General features: G+C 31.5%; 1 protein-coding gene across 2 annotated transcripts; it reads right to left on the bottom strand.

Annotated features, from left to right (window-relative positions):
• Nucleotides 1–6,701: 6,701 nt before the first annotated feature.
• Nucleotides 6,702–21,953, bottom strand: Tsp97E (Tetraspanin 97E). 2 transcript variants are annotated; one of them, XM_085959324.1, is made up of 7 exons: nucleotides 21,759–21,953; nucleotides 21,472–21,639; nucleotides 20,569–20,667; nucleotides 18,950–19,072; nucleotides 17,816–17,944; nucleotides 13,230–13,352; nucleotides 6,702–9,448 (listed from the first exon to the last, which is right to left on the bottom strand). In XM_085959324.1, the coding sequence occupies exons 1-6, from the start codon at nucleotides 21,816–21,818 to the stop codon at nucleotides 13,278–13,280; spliced, it is 654 nt and encodes a 217-aa protein (XP_085815450.1). In that variant the 5' UTR covers nucleotides 21,819–21,953; the 3' UTR covers nucleotides 6,702–9,448; nucleotides 13,230–13,277. The 2 variants fall into 2 exon arrangements, with proteins under 2 accessions (XP_085815450.1, XP_085815443.1); XM_085959317.1 differs by lacking the exon at nucleotides 13,230–13,352.
• Nucleotides 21,954–23,480: the final 1,527 nt, after the last annotated feature.

Here is a 23,480-nt window from a genome sequence, read left to right as displayed (position 1 = left end):
ACGATAACTTAAATTTTGCAATTTCGTCATTTTTTGAGTACTATAATAATTATGCTAAGTGATTCCAAATCACTTTAAACCATGGAAAAATCATTTCCAAAGATCACTATTATTGGGTGAATTCTGTTCTAGCACTTAAGTCTTTCTAACAAAAGCGTAGTGCCTTTATTACATTGCACTCACCGCGGGTGGAATGTATCGCGGTGTTGTAATTACGAACTATGCAAATGCCAACTGTAATATTTACGGGAGATCATTATTGCTTTGTAATAAGGTTCTCTAGTGGTGTTTTGCGCCTTTCTCAAAATTTGATTATAGGGAAATGTGAGTTTCCATGCGACCCATATTATATCGTTATTAAAAAACCAACCCCTATTCGAATTCTCAAAATTATCCTCCTCCCCATCGACATAAAAATATATGAAATTAAAAAAAAAACAATTCAATTTCATATTATAAATTAAATAGTCATGTCTATAAGATATTCCTGTGCTAAAAGTATTGTGAACAGCTGTAGATGTTGTTCCTTAAAATGAAATATTCTGTAGTTTCTTTATGAAAATCTCTGCAGGTACTTTCAGCTTTAAGTATATTTGTCACTTTTGTCTTGAAGAATGAAAAAGACAAGGAGATTAATTATTTCCGAGTTTGTATGAAAATTAGTGTACTTTTCTTTCCGGTTGCTTTGTTGGGCTCCATCTCTATACAACAAGGTTTTCCTCAATATTTTTGAGTTGCATAACTTACTAATGTAATTCTAGTGGCCCAACTGTGTAAAGAAAATAATATTTACCCACCAGGAAATGACTTGGCGCAATTCTTTCTATGATAGTAGTTTACGACAGTTTTTTATGCTCGTCCCTGGTAGGATATTATTATCTTATGAAGGGCTGCGGTCTCCAGCTTCCGACTTTTCTAGTACTTACATACCAACCTACATATATTTTTTTTTTTAAAAAATCATTGTTTTTGGTCACCCACGTGCAATGCAAATTTCGTATTGTATTTCAATAACGTAAATATGAATTTGCGTATATGGTACAAATTCAAAAAATTTGATGAACCTCTGATTGATATTACTATGCACATACTATGGTTAAAAATGTAACTTCTCTAGACTAGAAAGCGTGCTGTAATCTCGAGCCCCTTTCAATAAGTTAGAATCAATTCTACAATCGTGTAGGTATAACCAGGGCTTTTTTGTAATGTAACGTGGTGGAACGGCGTTCCGGCACCTTTTTTCACGGTATTTTTTATGTTTCAAAAGCAATTAGATGAAACATGGTTTGCGATTACATAGTATAGGTTAATATTCCTGAATCACCTCATATGAAAAAACATATCCTGAAAAACTATCGCGTTTGATATGTGCATTGAATTCTATGACCATTTCTTCAAATGAATGTGAACGCGAATTTTCGCAAATGAATCTAATTATTGCCCCAATAAGAGCTTCGTTGAAGACCAAAACAGTTTCGGCACTTTTGGTCATCAAACTCGTCGGACCACATTTGACACTTTTTGATCATTCAAAATACATTGATCGGTGGTGACTTAGTGGAAGAAGACATTAGGCCATAGACTCTTAACTATAAGAAAAGGAATCGAGACGATTTGTCAGACGAAAATTGGACTGAACTTTGGAAATCACCATGGCCCCCACAAAGGGGGGGGGGGGCTGACAGGGTTTTAGCCTGGAGGATCGACCAGATAATTGAAATAACGCACATCATAAATTTGCTCTAATCGTAAAAAAAAATCACCTGCGGCGCTAATCATTTAAAAATGTGGTTGTGTAATTGCATTTTTTGGTTAATGTTTGTTGATACACTGAATACCTTTAATTTTACTTCGAAAACCATTTGAAAAACGCTACTATAGAGCATCACACTGCCTTTAACCTTAGTTATAGGTAGGGGGGCCGCTTCAGGATGTGGGTACCATGGAAATCACTATATGCTTTTATTCAAATATATGACGTTTTTACAATAGGTAAATTGTTTGGCAAGAAGTGGGTTCCGTAGTATGTGGATCAAAAAAACTCCGCGGATCAGACGGCAAATAAAATACCTAGAATCAATTACCTACCATTCTTCAAAATGAAATCATATCGAATAGTTTCCTGCCGTCCACCGTAAAATACATTAAGTAACGAATTTTTTTTTGTCCATACGCACCTCTTTATACTACGCTGTACTATTATGGCATTTTCATTTCCTGAAGGTCCATGGTTCATCATTATTTTGTCCGATCCCAATAATATCATATTATGGGCGTCCACAGAGCGGAGGTTTTGTATCATAGATTTTGTTTTTTACGAGAAATGAATGTCAGCCACTTGCTCAACCTATTAGGTCCATACTCTGGACTCATACACAAATTGAAAACCAAAATTTGTGCTTGCCAGACCCAGGATACAAAACTGGGACAACTATCAATAATTATCTTCAACTGGGTTTACCAAAATTTTCTACTTAATTGAAGGCAAGAAGTGGAGTATGCAATTCCAAATTATACACGACAAAACCGTATTCCTTCCAGTATATATTCCATCTTGAACTGACCCATCTTTTCTGGAAAGAGAAATTTAACATCCCCGAGTGGAACTTTTGATATTTTCTCTTGATAAAGTGACCCTAGGACGTTAAACGGTGATCACCACTGTCACACTACACTCTGTTTCTTCCAATGACATTAATATGGACGAAGCATCTGGGAATAAAAATGACACTCACTTTTTGTCAGGTCTGCTGAATGGCATAATCTGTTCTAACGCCATTACAATAAAGGTGATATTGCTATAAATTCCCGATGCTTTTTGTCGGGTCTGCCGAACGGTTCAGTTCGAACGGGTTCGCTCAAATGAACATTGACACTAGAAACACTGTTCTAACGCCATTACAATAAAGGTGATATTGCTATTAATTCCCGATGCGTGATGTCGCATAGTGGAAATTGCGTGACGTCTACCTATACATGTGCGAATGTCGCTGTGGGTGAATTTACTTGCTAGCTACTGTATTGAGTGCGTTGTCGCATGCGAGTGTTGCATTAATAATGTCATTGGTTTCGTCTCACATACTCTGCATAGGAGTGAAAATGGGAATATATTTTTTTTCATATACTATAAAGTTGTAGGATGAAATAAAAGGACATTTTTCTACCATCATATTTAATTAGTCATCAAATACATAATAAATAAACAAAACATTACATTTTAATGATGATATTCATTTGCTACTTAGTAAAGCACATTTTTTTAATAACTAATGACTTATTAAAACACTTTATATTTTTAAGATATAAACACAAATTGGATCAAAGGTTTTTCAAGAAATGTATGAATATGATTTAATTCTTACATATTATTATTATTAATACTATAAAATGTGGAAATTAATTTTGTAACTACTAAGTAACTAAGAGATCCAGTTATGGATTTGGTATTCATACTACCAATTTGTCTATTCAAATTAATATGAGTGGGTGGGTTGACATGTAGTTCTAAGTATAGGTACTAAATATAAATGACAACATAATATAAGTATATTAATGAATTTGTCATCTCAAAAATATACAATAGGTACCTACAAAAATAACAGTTATTTTTATTACAAACGACAAGGAAAAATTCCGAGAAGAAAATAAAGAAGCTATTCGAGAAGAATACAAGAGCTCTTTAAGCAAAAATATCAAGCCGCGAAACTGAAATATATAATATTTTGAGGTTGCTTAATTCAAAGAGCAAGTCGTCAGCTGAATGCATAAATATCCTCATATTTGAAATATTTTAATAGAGAATTTTTTGAAACAGTCTACTTCAGTTATTATCATCAACAATGCCACTAAAATATGATGCGTACATTTAAAATAATAAATAATTTCAGTACGTTGATTCAACAAACTCTCTCCTAAAAAATTTCAAATGTAAATTAGAACAGTTCTGCATTCAGCTGACGAAGTTATTTATGGGGTCAGATTATTTAGAATGTCATAATAAGACTCCCAAAAGTCTGTCAACAAGAGTTATTCTGTGACAACGTTTACAATTATCTTTTAGTAGGGTAGTTAGTCAAAAATATATGATTTTACAAATAAAAGTGTTATTTATGGTTTTTGCTCTTGGTAATTTTAAGTAACATGAATCCTTTCGACTGTTTAATTTTTAGAAGGTATTTCATTTAATTTTTTACTATGTAGTACTTTTTCGCTTCGCCTAGGCATGTATAATGCGGTTCAGTTTAATTAAGTAAATATTACACATAAATATTATCGTTACAACTTCATATTTTCACGGTCTTCTTCTTGTAATATTTTCAACTCAGCTAATAGAAAAAAAAATTACAGTAAAATTCAAAAATACATTCTTAGCACGTCATAGAAAAGTACAGATGTACTATGAATGGATTTTTCATAAAAAAAACTGTAATATTATTAAAATAGAAAACTAACGACAAATTGGAAGTTTTGAATATGTTCATTATCATTAACTATAGTTATGAGAACAAAATTCGATTGAGTCAAATTTTAAATAATTTTTTAGTAAGACTTAATTCTTAGCATACCAATTCAAAGCCAAGCTTATACATCTTTTTCAGAGAATGATAAAAACCAAAAATATTCTAAATGATCCCTAGAACCTAGCCTGTCTTATTCCACTATGATTAGATAATTTCCTACAGTGATCTACTAATTTACTTTAAAACTTAATTTACGGTAAAAAGAAGAATAAATTTACACCTTTCAAACTAAATTCCTATAAAATATAAATAAAAATCATAAACAAGCAACATTCGGCGACATAATTTAATTTTAAAAAACTGCAAAGAAATAATATTTAAATTTATGACTTTTCAATGCTTATAATATAAATATTTATTTCTGCACACCATTATATTTCAAAGATTCAAGGAAAAACCTCACAAAGTTTTCTAATGGATTATGTATAATATGTATATACATTGCAGGTTAAAGGTAAAATTCATTGTGTAATAATAAACTATTGCACTTAATGAGTTCAATAACAAATTTCATCTGAAACAATGAATTATTGAGAAATTTAAATAAGTAGATAAAAAATATGGTGTCCTTCGTTTAATCACATAAATTTATGCATTATACAATCCAAAATAATTTTAATTTTTTTGACAAAAAAAAATAGAAAATAGTTTTATGTCCTAATTAAATAGATGCCTGCTCTTTCTGAATTTAAGGATTAACATTAAATTATAACTAACGTCTATAATCAAATAAACATATTTCCCATTAATGTCATCGGGAAATGCGTACTTTAAAAATGTTTACTACACTAGTGACATCTAGTGATAGAATTCCAAGACATGTAATTAAATTCAATTTAAGTATTGAACTTAAAACAAATAAAATATTATTTTTGCCTTGAGTTTGAATCCTGGAAAGTTCACAAGTTGCACCGAAAGCTAACATTGATTTACTTATCGATTAGGATCAAACATGGTGATGCATATATATATTTTTTTTAAAAATTCAATTTTTCTTGATGGTTTGTAATAAACATGATATTAACTCGAATCTTCGGATTTCTTTGACAGAGGACAGGACAAACCAGTCAATCAAGTAGAGCCTGCAGATTAAGGAACAGCTCTCGACAATATGTCCAAGACGCACTCTTCAGTTTTTTTGACATTATCGTTCGGCGCGGACCGGATAACCTGGAAACACTGGTGGTTTTGGGTAGCCAGGGATGGCAAAATAGAGTAAAAGTGTCAGTGCAGTGGAGCGACCAAGTGAAGGAGCTTTATTTATAATAGTTTATCTTTCAATTTAAAATTCCATTTAATCTTAATATTTTTAGTTATATCGTCGTCATACAAAAGAAAGTGACCAAGTGTAAAATAGTAAATTGTTCAGGAGAGCCATTTTAACATTCGTAATCTGTCTAAAAAATCCTTATATTGCATTCACATTTCTGATTATTTTTGTGGGTGTAGATATGATATTTCCTTTTAAAATGAAATTATAATATTATAAAAAATCACTTTTGTTCTAGCTTTTAAAAATACAAAACGAAGTTGGTCAGTTTTACCACCCATGAATTAATGGAAAAATTGCAGATGGTCAGTTTTCATTCTTGGAATAAAGGTGAAACAAAAATGAAGTATAGGTATTTTTCTTTCAAATTGACTTGGTATTGAGCTGCTCTGAAGATGTTTATGTTTATACAATGGATAAAAAAAAAATAGATTCCAAATCACCTCTGTCTTGGTTTTGATACATTTCCACCATTAATTTACTTCTACAACTCATTTTATGAACGAATTTTATCACTTTACAATGAGAAAAAATTGAAAAATCAAACGTTTCGTAAGAAATATATGACTAACTTCGCGGCGTTGAAAATAACTACTACAAGGAAAACTGCCCAACTGTCACTTGGTCATTTTTTTATTGTAAAAGATTACAAAGAGAAATGACCATGTGTCCAATAGTCAATTTTGCTTGTCAACAAAATGTGTTTTAATGCAGATAGTCATTTTGATAAATTCGAGATAGTATGTTTCCAGGGTGAAATTCAGTTGGTCATTTTTTCCAGACAACCATTATGTTAGTAAGATGTCAAATAGTCAATAAAACCAATTTCGTAAAAAATGCACTTGGTCACTTTCTCTTGTATGACGACGATATGTATATTGATAATTAATTAAAACACTTACGTTTTTCAGCTGTTACCATATAGGTATCACTAGTGTTGTAACACTCTAATTCAAGTGAAGGAATGATATTTATTTTTATTTATTTATTTTTTTACTTATTAATGCAAGTTTATAATATTAGATTATTCTAATCTACAATAACATGACACGGTCTACTTAAAAGCACAATAATTAATATAAAATGACTGGGAATACCTTTATTAAATACAAACATATTTCACGAAACTAATATTACCTTATTAATTCTTATATTATATAATATAATATTATGATTTGTTCAGAATACAGTCATCAAGATAAAATGTCAATTATTATCGTTAGAGAAACAAAACAAAAAGAAAACCTTCATTACAATATTGCATCTAGTACAAAGCTAAGACTCGTAGTGATATTAAAAACAGCCTTTGTATAAAATCACATTTTTTTTTCATATTAAAAGTTACTAGTGCAGATATATTGAAAAAAAAAATATAATATACAACGCTAAATATTCAAAGAATACAATAGAGACGTGCCTTGTTCATATGCAATAGTTAAATAGTAAAAAATAGTTTGTGACTTAAAGGCACGTGTTATTTTGAATAGACAAGTAAATATACACCTTGCCAGTATGTAAGAAATATATAAAACCGATAAAGGATATAATCGAATGTCAATATTTTTATTTCTCCCATTTCTAAAACGGTATTCTATGTATAATATTTCATGTGAAAGTGACATTAAGGCGTAACTTTATTTAACTGACTAGAAAAAATAGAGGCTATAGTAATTTAATCATAAAAGAGCTAAGTCTCACAATACTAACACGTATAGAATAGTAATATATATATGTACTCAGTTACCCTATATGCGGATAATTGGACAAACTTATGCAAAAAGGAATAAAACAATATTGTAAGAAGTGTGGAAAATCCACTAATATTATAATGACCATATACATATCGGTATGATTTATATTGTCTTTTTGATTTTATTTATAACATTATAGTTTACAAATTCATAATATATGCCTATGCCCGAGTTAGTTGTTAGTTGGTTCCTTTTTGCACACGCCTCCCAATTGCAGGTAGATCACTACAAAATGATCAAGATCTATATTGTACCCTCTTATAGATAAATAGAAGCATCAAATATTTACAATTTTAATACAATTTAAGTAAGAAATTCATTGCTAAATTAATGTGCAACACATTTTGGGTACAGTAGTTAAAAAAATAACTACAAAGGTTGCATTTATCTATTTTAAAATATCATTAATAACTGCTTAAATAGATCTCGACTTACAATGGGTTAAATTTTGATAATAGAGATATTACATAATAATATATGCATGCAGCTGACAAAACCAGTTCATTGTTGATTCTGAGTATAAAGCTGTGATTATATTATGGTGCATGTCGCGTACCATCACGTGATATCACAGTAAGTTGACGCTACAGGAAAAAACTGTATAATGTCGTTTTTCTTAATGTTTAAAATGTTATCAAACTGATGCTCCCATCCCGTAGCACATTTTGAACCTTTAAACGAACATTGTCAGTTAGCAAAATCTGCCAAAATCACCAGAACAATGAGGTCACCTCAATTTGTACTGCACTGCATCGACAACTGCATGATTCAATGAACGTTTTTTTATCATTTTCGATTCATGTCAAAATTGCGTGTTTTTTGTTTTTAGTGGTTGGCACTGTATATTTTCTATAAGAATGTTGTATATTATCTATGGTCAGCAGGTTGGGTTATGTTCACAATATTATTGAATTTCAGAGACTCATTACTAAGTTATTCCATTATTGAATTTACAGAGATCGTGTTCGTTCAAAATATTCTGCAAAATGATGAAACTATAGACTAAATTTGTCAGCGTGACAGTACGCGACGTGTATCTCAATATAATCAGAACTTAAAAGTCAAAAAATGTGAGATTAGTTATAATAATATTTGTGTGAGTAAGTCGAGCAATAGCTATCAAGAAATTACCGTTATTAGTCAATAATAATTATCGAAGACACGAATTTTAGAAGATTAGTAATTATTATAATATAATAAGTAGTGCTATATAAAGTAAAAAGAATTATTAACTAATGATACCTTATTATAAACAATACGCTTATAAAAAAAAATAACTTAACGTAAATGAAATGTACATCTTAAAATAATCACAATGAAAATAATGCAAACTCATGGGGTCTTACAAAAGTATAAACAAAATGATTAGAATATTCGTTAACAATACGTCTTATCGAAAACTTAAAAAGAAAATTGTTTTAGGAAATTCTATAGCATACCATGTACTCTTGAGTATATATAATTTTGTTTATAAACTGATAGAATCACCGAGTTAGAACTAAGAGGAGACTCGATTCAAACTCTGGCATTCACAAAATAAAGTAAAACGCAATCGCTGTATTCCACATACCGTTTCCTAGTCATTTATACGGAGCAGTTATGTAAGTAACTAATATCGGATGTCTCTACTTAATAATGATATGAAATGCAGTCACCTGATAGTTACTAGCTCAATGGACAGAACTATGGTACACCAGAATCAAACATGGCAAGTAATGTTTAATTCATTGCATATTTTTTCCCGGCATATCATTCGGTCAGTCTACAGTCGAATATAATATATTGTTTTAATTAAACATAATATAAAATTAATATTGATAATTGTGTCTAGAAAAGAGAGGATGAGGAATCTTGTATTCGGGATCAGGCTGATTTCTATATCTTCTTGCCAGCCATACTGCTAATAGCTGTAAGAAATCATATATATTATAACATACAACTGTATAGAAACCTTCAATAATTATAACTAAGCAGGATAATGGATGGTTACAATGTAGAGTGTAAAAAATGTTTCATACAAAAACTAAAATAAAAAAAAATGCTAGGAGTGACATCTTTCACTGTAATCTCAACACTAGTAGGTAACTAAAATATGAATTTTGATATCCATCACTAGAAATCTCAAGTTGTTAGGAAAGGAAATGTATTTGAATATTGCAACTCAAACCATAAAATTATGTACATAACATTGCAAGAGGAAATTTAATAATCAATAACATAATGGAATTAACACAATTTTTCATGACATAGATATCTCAAACGAAACATAGACACAAAAGTTCATGGTTTGAATGATAGGATTTGTTACAATATACAATTTATTACTAATAGAAACTTGCTTTTGCAATGATTTCATATACCTATTCTTCAACCATTAACAATGTTTGTGGGCACTTTCACAATATTAAAACAAGAAAAGCATTAGAATCGAAAAATTCACAAACTGTTAACCGAAAAGCCTCAGAATAAAATAACAAACTGAAAGCTGCAATTTCATTTTATGTAAAAAATATACAACTTTATTTCAAAGACTGCCTAAATTACCCAAATTACTACAGTTATGATGCAATTTCATTGTCTCATAAAGATTTTGGCAACGCCGGTAACTGACGTGTGCTTTATAACGCCTATAACACAGGCATTTCAATAGCAAAAATAATAGTAAAGCCGCCGAGTGGCACTGCTACAACCTTGATGAGCAAGGAACTTAAAAGATAGTTGATACTATGTTTCCCAAAGGCCGTATGCATATCAATACTTATGTAAATACATGGAATTTTGTTCTACTTGGAACGGGAACGCGTCTAAGTACTCTTCTATAATAACTTTCATTCGGAGCAATGCATAATCCCACTTATTCACATACGTATGATTATGCATTGTAACCTAAAAGCATACAGCAAATCAATTATAGTGGTATTGTTCACGAATAAAAACCAATTATTGCTAACAAATACAGCAAAAAAAATATCAAGAAGTTTTTATAGTATTTTGAGTGGAACTATCTTTCATGGTTGCATGAATATCTCGACTGAAAGAAATCAATCAAATAATCAATTGAATTAGGTACCTACATAAATTCAATCACCTATTATAACAGTGACCACAGCTACACTAACCATGCAATTTAAGATAAGACAAGTAATCAAAAGCAGGATATCTTAAAAAACGAAATTCAGAATACACAAGGGTCTACTCGAAAGTGTGGAAATTATCGCATGGTAACCCTACTGTCCTATAAAATCAAGATACTACTGAATGAAGTTAATAACTGGCTGGAACGTCATAATCTTTTGGCAAATTCCTCGTGATCAATCAAGATTCACGAAACTGAAAGGGACTAAGGAGGGCTGGAAGATTCTAATACCTACCATTCTTTGATTCGTGGACTATAGCAAAACATTTGACCACATTAAATAGGATAAAATGTGACTGTATTACATATTAGAAATGTGCACACAGCTATGCCAAGTTTAAGGTAAACGATGTGACCTCAACAAGGTTTAAATGAGACAAGGAAGGATTCTCACTCCCAATTTATAAACTGAAATAGAGGAATTTCCATTGCCGGTAAATATTTTTCTAACGTCTGATATACCGATGATACTACTCTGACCGTTAAGCCTCAAGAAGAAATGATCCAACTCCTGCATAGAGAAAAAGAGAATAGCATTATGGACCTCGAGGTACATAGGTAAAAGACCACACTAACGATCACAGAGAGATCCAACAGGCTGCCGACAATGTCAAACATGGCACTGATTATTCTGAAAATCGTCCATGACGTTGTTTACCTCATGTATAATTGAAAATGAGCATTATGAACCTGAGGTCACTATAGAAATTGATATGATAAAAGCTGCCATGGCTAAGCTAGACAGAGTTTGGAAGAGCAAGAACATGTCTAAACGCAATAAAAGACGTCTATTATGATTGAACACTGAATGCAAGAGACAGAAAACAGCTGGACTCTTTCGAGGCATAGTATTGAAGGAAGAAGTCCTGAATTCTATTTACATTCATTGCATGAACGCTGCATTTTCGGTTTCTTTGACGATATGGCATAAGCGCCGACAATCTAGATACTAATGGCTCTCAGAACTGTGGGGTGCAAGAGAGAATAGCGGAAGATTATCGAGAGTAACAGAGCTGTTCCAGTCAATAGAAATCGGGACTTTCAGCAGAGAGAAAAACCACTGCAATGTTCAATAACAACATAGGTATTTAATTCTCTAACGAAATCGTAATACTATCACCATAGATAACATTATATTTTTAAAAAAGTTACCCAATCAAATATAAGAGATACTAGAGTATAAAAAACATTAATCATTCATTTATTAAAACTAACAGACAATTAATAAAACTGGGTCTTCCATATATGATAACATGTCTTAAAGGAGGGAGGGTATCTGATAAGTGATTTTTTGTGATAAATGGGATAGAGGATGTTATATAAAATGTGATGTCGAAATATAAACTCTATTTTCTAAGAATAAAATATTTATTTTGTTTATTGATTATTTTGACATCAATCATTTTCATTAGAGTTCAAAAATGTGACATAATTTAGACAGGTAGGTTAAAGATTTTGTGATGAAGTATGACAAGGAACAGGAGAGGGGGGGGGGCAAAAATATTGAAAACCGTGTGACATCATTTTTATGGATGACCCGTAAGTCTAATAATGAAATAAATAAGTAATCATGCATCAATGAAGAAAAAATGTACAAAATACCACTACAAATGTTACATCTTACTCAGTTTAAACAGTGATATTACATTATTATTTTGAAAAATCATGTAATAACTTTATGATAATGTATCCGTGTATGGTGTGAATATGTTGATAAGTCTAAAAACATCAATTCTCAGGGTAGTATGTTTGAGTTTCTGTGGTAAATCAGATTAAGTATATTATGTTTTTGGATGATTTTAAATTTTAGTAAAATGCTTGTAAATTCTCAACAAACTAAAATTGAAAAACATTCCTGATTTACCACAGAATACCAACCTTACAAATAGCTGCCCTGAGAATTGATGTTTTTAGACACATATTCACACCGTACAAAAATCAACAATAATGCGAATTGATTCATTATTCCATTAGTAAACAATGAAATTACAATGCATAAAACAGCGCAGTGACAGAGACATAATGCAGTGACAGCTTAAAATACTATGAAATTACTGGATCAATAATAGTAACTAATATTTGTATGAACATAGGTGATTTTGCAGCTCTCTTTGGAGAAATAAAAAAAGACAGTTTCAATACAAAAAATGACCATATTCAATTTAACCAGAAATTTTCGAATGTAATATAATAAATTGCCATACATTACTTGGCATTACTGCGTATGTAATAATATACTGCATGTATACCGTAACAGATTGATCACTGTCTAATATTAACTTGCTATATATTGCTCTAATTGTGATGATTGAACGCGATAGAGATTACAAGATGTGTTCATAAAATATTAACATCAACAGGGAGATTATTGTGTTCATTTATGTATGACTATGAACACTTGCACCACTATTTTCTTCATTGAGTATTTTGATGTCATGCAAGGTATAGGAGTACAAGACAATACAATGATTACGAACGTTACAGAAGCGACAGTTTACAGTACACATAATGTTAAATGGAGAGGTATATATAATATGTATTTGTTAAAGCACCTTAATCCCAGGTGATGAAATGTCAACCGACAGAGGAAAGTAAACAGTTTACAGAAAAGCACTAGGGTTAGCCCTTGGATCCTTTTGATTGCGGTAACGCACTGTCAACCACACTCCCACAAACTGCAAATGACCAATATCATAATAAAACATGCAATAGTAGTAAGTATTATTCAATCATTGTTATTGACAGGGCTCAACAAATAAACTCACACCGCCACCTATCAATGTATGTATTAGTAATATAGCACATTAGGGCCCAATGCATAGTACTACTTATGTAAATAAGTGGAATTATGCATTATATAGCCGTTTTTCAGGCGCAAATCGCAAAGAGTCGGTTTCTTATCAGGGAACTTGAAACAGAAGTGACAGCAGTCAAATAAATACATTATATAAACATATATCAAGTAAATATTGTTTTAAATACGAGGGTGGGTCAATAATTCCTTAGAAAAAAGCATTAAAACAGTTTTTATTTTTGTATTTTTTTTTTATTTCTCAACATAATCTCATTGGAGCTCAATACACTTGGTTAGACGTTTCTCAATTTTTTTTAAACCGTCAGAAAAATAAGTTTTCGGAAGGTCCTCAAAATAAGCATTTGTCCGATCGATGACTTCTTTATTTGAAAAAAAACGTTGTCCACTTAGCCATTTTTTTAAGTTTGGGAAAAGGAAAAAGTCACTGGGGGCTAAATCTGGCGAATACGGTGGGTGGTCGACCAATTCGAACTTCAATTCTTCAATTTTAGCCATTGATCGTAAACATGTGTGAACACGGGCATTGTCCTGATGAAAGAGGATTTTTTTCCTGTTTAAATGAGGCCGTTTTTCTTCAATTTTGTTTTTTAGCTGGTCCAATAAAGATGCATAATAATCCCCTGTTATTGTTTTTCCTTTTTCCAAATAGTCAACGAAAATAATTCCACGTGCATCCCAAAATACAGTAGCCATAACCTTACCAGCTGATTTTACGGTTTTCGCCTTCTTTGGACATGGTTCGCCTTTCGCAATCCACTGCTTTGACTGTTCTTTCGTCTCGGGAGTATAGTGGTGTATCCATGTTTCATCTACAGTCACAAAGCAACGAAAAAATTCATCCGGATTGCGTTGCATGAGCGACAACAGGGCTTTAGAGGCCACCACCCTATTGCGTTTATTGTCGACTGTGAGCAAACGCGGCGGCACCCATCTTGCAGAAATTTTTTTCATGCCCAATTTGTCATGTAAAATAGAAATGACGCTACCTTTTGAGATCCCTGTAACCTCAATTATCTCACTCAACTTTAATCTTCGGTCACTTAACACCATATCGTGGATTTTATTGATCATTTCTGGTGTAGTCACCTCTACAGGACGTCCTGAGCGTGGTTCATCCTTTGTTGATGTACGACCACGTTTAAATTCATTTAACCAGTTATAAATAGTTGCAAGTGAAGGAGCAGATATGCCGTGAACTAAATCCAACTCATTTTTTATTTCCTTTGCTGTTAACCCTTTTATATTAAAATGTTTAATAACAGCTCTAAACTCAATTTTCTCCATTTTCCATTTTTCCATTTTCCACAAGCAAATTTTTTTTTTAAATGTACGAGAAACACACAACAACCCGACCAATCTGATTAAAACTTCGCAGCATACTGAATCGGTAGTGCCGCTGCATGAAAACAAACCGCTTACAGTACTAGTCGCGCCACCTGTCGGCTTTTCTAAGGACTTATTGACCCACCCTCGTATTATCTACTGTTTTCCGAAAAAGTAGAATTACACCGAGTACCAATTATTAAAGCAGACACAAAAAAATGGCAAAATTGAAAATGTCTTAAACTTTTTATAATTTTTACTATACAAGTTAATGTTAGCTAATAATTTATGACAATACAAATTATACTGTGCAGTTTTCGTACTTACACCATTATATTATGCCAATAAAAAAATATTTAAAATCAGAATTTTAAATATGGCAGCATTTTTATCACCAAAACCGATGTTTCTAAGTTATTTATTGTGTCAACTATGCATAAGAGTGCCTGTACATGTGCATGGATTTACTTGCACCAACAGTGTGTATTTTAAAATATCACGATAATAACTGTTTACACGTAAAAGTGCTGACTGTCTCGCCAATCTCATTCTTCAAGAGTAAGCGAGATGCGATGTTATCATTGATTGGTAGTATTTGACAGGTCGCGAAAGCGGTCAACCGGCAGGTTCGCCACTATTGTTCTACTGCGCAGGTGCAGATATCGCAGTGCAAATGTCGCGTGAAAATTCAGAAGTTTCTGAACTTTTTTGATCCATGCATGCAATCTTCCAATTTGCATGATAATACTTGTTTACACATGCTTTTTTTTGCTATTGCTGCGATAATATGTACTGTCAGCAGTAAATTCAGGCACATGTAAACGCCATGTAAGGTTTATAATTAGTTAGTTTTATATAACGTTAACATCTTTACAATTGGCCCTAAGGCTGCATGATTGACTATTTAAACAGTGAAAAATTTTACAGTGTAACATAATCATGACTGGAAACTTGTACTTTTGCAGTTCGCCGTATCACATTTCACCATGAAATGTTGTATAGGAAATATATGGCCATATATTAAAGACCGTCCAACCTCTTTGGGTCGTAAACGGACATAAAATTCATGTCTAAATGAAACAGGGTTCTTGTCGGTTTACACTTTACAGGAAGCCAGCAGCAAACAAATTTTAAAAATAGTAGATATACTGGATTATTTGTTAGGTTAGGTTAGGTTTTCATTCTTGAATTCATGAATTTTGCCAAAATCAGCTATGAAAGTTGAATTAATGTTCATATTGAATCTAATAAAATTGGAGACCGTATAGTATATGGTGAAATGCTTTACGTACGAATTATATGTAATCTAACATAATAGGGTATTAGAGCCTTAAAGTGACACAACAAATTGTTGTATAGATAAAATTTGCTCGCTGAGAGCAGCGATACTGTAGTCAAGTTTCGTTAGATTAGGATAAATTTTGGAAAAACCCTGAATGTCAAAAAATTACGGACTACGCATTTAGCATTATTTATTGAGCCCTGTCTAGTTACTAAAATGGAAAATAAGCAATAACGCTCAGGATGAAATTCAATATATGATTACATAATATTAATCTACCTACATACCAAAATTTATAATATTAGGAAAATTCATATTTGATAGCATGTTTAGTAATTTTATTTTGTTAGTGAATTAAAATGTTATTTAAAAAGTTGAGTATGTGAAAACAATTAATATATTATTAGCAATGACAAAAATCAAATAATATATAATATTATGTATATTGTATTGTTATTTAAATAATTTCATATTACATACGAAACGGAGAGTAAAATCTCAAAAATGTAAGTATCGAGATGTTGTTGAATATGTACCTACATAAGCAAGTATATTAGACAGCGGTGAGGGGAGGAGGTAGGCTGTTAAGATCCGACATAAATAGTGCATATGTACTATACTTCGTCAGTCATACTTATTTGTTTTCATTGAAACTAAGAATACAAATTACAGATGGTGCTGTGCTGTGTAGTTTTTTAAAATTCATGTTCCCCTGCCTAGAGTTGGGTTTCGGGAATTTCTCGATGGGAATTCTCGAGAAATTTTAGAGATTTTCCATCCCGAATCTCGAGAATTGAAATTTTTACCATTTCAGGAAATCCCGGATCTCGAGAATCTTTTCTCGATTTGGGATTTCTTTATTATCAAATATTAATTGAAAAAACGATTTTCTATATGAAAAAAATGTACAGAAAACACAAAACGTTCAAAGACTGATCGGGGCATTTAACACAATTAAGCCAACATCGAATCAAAATGAGCGCAATTTTTGCAACATCAGAGAATTTTGTATCTCAAAAGCGTACGCGATTGACAGTCTGTGTTTTTTGAAATTCCATTTTAATAAGTAATGTTTTTAATTATTTTTGTTTTCTACTTCTATTTTGTTTGTCTTCTCACATAAATAAAAAAAAAATCATAATTTTTTGGAATTCGTCTGTTTTTACACTAATTTTAGGATATTTACAGGTTTTTTTAAATTTCCCGATCGAGAATTCCTGAGAATTCGTTTCTGGAAATCCCGAATCTCGAGATTGAGATTTTCTCGGGAAATACCCAACTCTACCCCTGCCGAATCATAGTAAATAAAAAAATATTCTTCTATCTATAAACTATCTAAAATCATGTATGATTTGGTGGCATAATTTTTGATATTTTATAGATAGACAAATATTTTTTGACTATTACTATCTATTATGGCTTGGTTTACGCATGGTTTAATATAATTTTAAAAACTAACCGACAATATCTTGCAATTTGTAGTCTTAGTTCAAAGAAAAAAAATACGCATGACCGACTAAGTTTAGTGCGCACTCTTTATATCGGATCTTAACAGCCCACCTCCACCCTTAGCCACTGGTATTAGACCACTATCAAATTCTTGAATTATTAAAAAACAGTGCAATCAAATAAAATGAAAAAGATCTTAAAATAATAAATTTATTATCATTCATAACATTAAAACATACATTCTAAAAAGAATTTTGAAGAGATTTTACCTCGGTGAAGCTGAAGAACAAGCCGATTCCGCCGCAAAGTTTAAACGCATAATTGATGGTGGCCTGCATATTAACCAGGCAAGGAGGACACCAACAATTGTCCTTGATGTCACCTCCACAGCAGATTTTCTGGAATATTAATTAATTAATTAAACTTTACTCCAATTCATAATGCAGGGAAAGGTAGGATAGGTAAGGTGGCATACGTAATGAGATTCTCTTGGCTACGTAACTGTCAAAATACTCAAGACATTAGGGATCTGATACAATTCGCCCAGGATATGTAGGTGTACTACAAGTTGGTCGTCAACCTTCGATAGAAGACAGCACCAAAAGAAACTAAAAAGAATAATAAAATTTAGTCATAAAACCAAAGAGAACGGCGTATTGTCGACCCACTCAACTAAAATACAATATAAACTTATACTGCAGACCCCACTAAGTTTGATGGGGTGAAAGCAGGGTATGGTCAGCTCAGTTTGTCACCGCTAGAGGTTCCATTGAACAATGGGTGCCCCTCATGTCACTAGCCAATCTTTTTTGCTATTGCTCCAATCAATCTGAAATCTTCCCCAATTGGTTGGTTTCAAATATGAATATAAAAAAAAGCTGTACCTAGATCTATTTTTTTTAAATAATTAAAGCCAAACAATTCACTGTTTCGGTACTACACAGCAATAAAGTATTGTTACGTCTTATATTAAGATTTTTATTATTTGACACAAAAAGAATTGGTAGCATATCATAAAAATATTTTAATTGGTTTCAATATATTGCTATGGGAACACCATTTTATAAAATTATTCAGATAATCCTATTTACCACCTAAATACTTGTTATGTATGTAATTACACTCAGTTGATTTTGGACAGCTCATTAGATAATACATATGTATTAATGAAACACATCACATCGAGAATACTATAATCTGATATTCATGACAAAATGCTTTATAGAATTTGACTTGGTCAAGTAAGTATGATCGTTAGGCCACAATTATATTTATAACAACGTAATTGGTCAGTTGATTTTCTTTGCTTCACTGCAAATGCAACCATAAGAGGATGGCACATGAGTTTCTCTGAGGAAATGTATGTCACTCAGAAACATTCAGTTATATAAAAAGATTCTTACATCGACAGCATCACATGACGGATGGGACATGGTAGTGTTGACGACACTTCTATCATGGAATCCGCAGCAGTTAAAAGTGCTCTGCACCTCTATTTTGAGATCATCATCAATAGTGGACCAACCCTGAAAACATTTCAAACAATAAAAATCAATATTATTGATAAATCCAAAATCCTACATCCTAAGATATACAGGTAACCCTTGTTCATCGCGACCCCAGCAATCAATTTTTAATATTTTTTTCCAGCACATGCCACGAATCACGCACGTACGATCAAATCATTTGACAGTTGTCAACAAATTTTACATAGTAAGTGCAGACAGGCAAAGCATGTAGATTCTGTTTTGCAACGTGAAATAAGATAAATGTTATTTTCTCACTTTATTGCAAAGTTAAATCACTTTTGTTTCAATAATTTGTATTTTTATACAATATAATAAGAATTTATTATCATGTCACTAATGGAATATTACAGGATTAATTTTCAAGATCACAGTTAAATAATGTTAAAATAAATAACTGAGTAAAACGCAGTTGTAAATAATAATTCTCATTTTGCAGCAATACTTATGGAATACGGCCTTTATATTTTATCAATAAGATAAGTATCCTAATAATTAACAGAGAATATGAGCAGAATAGCAAGGGATAGACAGAAAACAAATAAATAAATAAATAAATACCCAAGTTTATTCTTATCTTGAACATAAATAGAATAGGTAATACATGAATACTTACTATTATCTATTTTGAAACATTCACTGTTTATTATATTAATAATTGAGAGTTCAAATAGAATAGGTAATACATGAATACTTACTATTATCTATTTTGAAACATTCACTGTTTATTATATTAATAATTGAGAGTTCATGAATAAGTGCAGTAAGTTAGAAGATTGAAAGCATTATTGTATTAAAAATTTAAGTCAGATAAGAGGTATGAAATTAAATTTGTCATTCAGCATTAATAAAATATTAATCATAGCATTTTCTAGGACAGATTACTTTCAGATTATTCATAGGCAAGACCACTGAAATATGCCTAAGTACTTATGATTTGCAACATGCAATAATTCAATCCTATACCTAACTACAGTATTGTGTGAAATTAACATTATAACTTAGAGCCAGGCCAGATGTTTAGCTACATTTTAAGCGCTGCATAACGCTTAGTGATTGTTTAGTGAGTGGCAGCACACACAATAAAAACGGAATTGAGAAACACAGATGACAGTCATCAGAATAGTCAGGTGTATTATGCACAGATATCTGTCAAGTATATTATGTAGTGTTGTATTTCATTTGAAATTCAATAGAAATTGAGGTTTGTTTCACCTTATGTACAAATAAACAAAATACAATGGTATATTTGGTTGAATTCTGTGTCTCATAATATGTTTGACTGTTTTAACGGATGCCACTTGCATTTCTCAAGTCTGAAACTGTGATAGCACCACTTATGTTAGTTAGATTAATTTAATGGCAACAACTTTGCATTTGGCCTTAAGACACCAATAATTAATGAGTAATACATATAAGTAATAACTATATAATGTGATTTTCATACTGTGGCTGATAGATCATCAAATGAAAGCTGAATAAATGAAATGTAGTACCTGCTGCGCCAGTTTCTCTTGCTGATCAGCATTGACGGCCAGGCAAGCGCAAGCCACGGAGAATTGGATCAGGAAAAGCATGAATAGAATAACCATGTACTGAATAGAATGGTCATGGAAAATATCTCAAATACTCAATAAAAACAAAATGCTATTATCACCAAGTGTTGTGTCTTGTAGATCAATTCATTCGTTGTCGGGTTTTGAGTATGAGTATAAAAATAAAACTGATGTCTTATTAAAACACTAAAGATTACCATTTAACAAATCCTCGTTTATATTATAAGTACAGAGGTATAAACAGATGAGAATTTTTTTAATTACTATTAAGTAGTAGACTATTTCCAACTTAAAGTTATAACTACTCCTAATGGCGACCTTAGTTTTTTTAAGATTATTGTTATGTGAAAACATCTCCTGAACAACAAATGAAATCGACCAAAAACCATAGTTTTTGTCCCAAAAAGACACAGTTAGCAACCATCTATACAATGATCAAAACAATTCAAATGTGTTATTTTAACAGACTAATCAACAATGAAAGGTCAAACATGTCATTGAAATCACAATGAGACAATTTTCCAATTAAAAGCTTTGTATCTAACCAGCTATGAATTCCTAAATACATCATGTAGTGAAATAACCGAAATATAATCCTCGGCTGCAAAATTAAAAATGTAAATATTTAAACATATTTAGAACTGTGAAAGATAACAATCACATGACATAGTAATGAGAAATTTTGTGTTCACTTACTTACTTACTACATAACATGACAGTGTAAATATTGCTAATTCATATTATTATGTATTAAAATATCAAAGATAATAAATAAGTAACAGTCACGAATTCACTGGCATATAGATTTGAATCATTCATTGGTGGTATTTTGACAAAGGATACAAAAAATAGCATCACTTGGTGGTGTTTCACGGCGCCTGCTATCCCCAAAATAGAAATTAGTATCAGAAGTACTCCGCACGCCAATATCCCGCTTATAATCGGAATATTAGGGATAATCGAAGAGGCTCGTCCATAGACGGCTACTCCGATCAAAATAAAAGCCACCGCCTAAAACAAACCAAGAATTAATTTTTAATACATATACTAATCTATTACACTTTTCTACATGAATTATACAGAGGCTTTTAAGATTAATAATACGATAGAAATTCGTAAAAAAATCTTACAATGTACAATATGTTGAGTGCTGTCAAGGCATTTTTGGAGCATGTAAATCCCCCACACATTTTGAGTTTTCCAATAAGGACTTAAACCGATTATCAAAGAAACGTTTCGCGAATAAATATTAGTTCAGAATTGTTACTATTTCTCACAATTACAAAATTTGCATTTGCAGACAGCGCTCAGAACTAGTGAAAACTTGACAGGCGAATACTGTCTGATAATTTTATTATTTATTTGTTACCACTACTAAAAATAATTATAACCAACCAAGTATAAAGAATAAGTATACTTGAACTATTTGTAATATTAAAATTCTTCACGTACCTACTTAGGTATATCTTTTAAAAATATGATTATTCTCTATACAATATTAAATTTTCATGATTTTATTTACAGCTAAACCAAAGAGATTTGAACCAAACACATTTTTCTTTACGTTTTACATAAATATTAATAAAATTCGAAAGCATAATATCTACATACTGTAACATAGTTTATATTCCGTATTATATTCCAGTGTATTATTGAGCATCAGTGACTGTTTAAATAGTATTTTTATTTTTATAAACAAACAATATTACAAAGCCATCGCACGGTGCAATACATATGCATATACATGGTGGCCTAGTAGGTGGAGTACCTGTTTGAAAATGTAGCTGACAGGTTCGATCATTTATCTCTCAAAAAATACTGGTTGTTTTCAATTTGTGTTTGATGTACTGTAAAGATCCACTGGGTTGGGCGAATAGCTAACAATGAATTCCTTGTAAAAAATATTGGGAATTTAACCTCCACTCTATGGAGAACCATATAGGTTCTCCGCTTACTAGTGAATGTAGTATTTTACGATATCAGATTGCTACAAAAGAAAAGCAAACAGCTGTAGATTTTTAAAAAAAATTGTGGAAAAAACTTATTTAACAATAAATACCCATTAAAGTTCAAAATATTAATACAGATAAGGTCAAAGGTACAGTGCGACTTTTTTAAAAGTCTTTCATATCATAGTGCTGCATGCGCTGACAGCGTTACATCATATGGTTTTTGCGTACCGACTGATTATGTCACATGCTCTTTACGTGTTGCCTTGTCATAGCAGATACTCTATCTCTGGCACTATTGCGAGGAATTAAAAGCATTCTATTCTGTTTCTCCTCCATAATACTTCTACATTCGAAATGATGCTCTTCATCTGCTTCCGCAGACGTCTAGGCATTTTAATGTTAATAAAACTCCACACAATATCCAACACATACTGAATTACCTATGGGTGTGGAGAATGTAGTAGCGGGGAAAGTAAATGCAGGGGACGGGTTTTAGTTCCAGAAACGACTGTGGTGACACAGAAGATTGATATTAAAAATGCACTGTACTGCCCTCAATAATATTTTTTCCATGGGTGTCATGTTATTACAATGTATTTAAAAGTTGCAAGAACATAGCATCCATTAGCTATGGATTCTTTATTTAAAAAAATAATTGTCCTTTTGAAACTGTCATGTCATATACATTCAGTAAAAAGCATTATAAATGATAAATTTTAGTAGCAAAGTATTTTTTATGAGAAGAACAAGTTATACAAGACACTAAAGTTATTTCTGATGAAAACTTTAATAATATACATAGTATTTTTGTCTATCACAACATTTGGTGAGTTTGGTTAACATCTTTGTTATTATGAAATACTTTAAATTAATAGATTCATATAATCGATGAAAAATAAT

Source organism: Rhyacophila brunnea, unplaced genomic scaffold (genome assembly GCF_057557595.1).
Source record: "Rhyacophila brunnea isolate RB1 unplaced genomic scaffold, BYU_Rbru_1.0 scaffold_11, whole genome shotgun sequence".
Lineage (NCBI taxonomy): Eukaryota > Metazoa > Arthropoda > Insecta > Trichoptera > Rhyacophilidae > Rhyacophila > Rhyacophila brunnea.
This window is presented reverse-complemented; position numbering and strand designations above follow the sequence as displayed.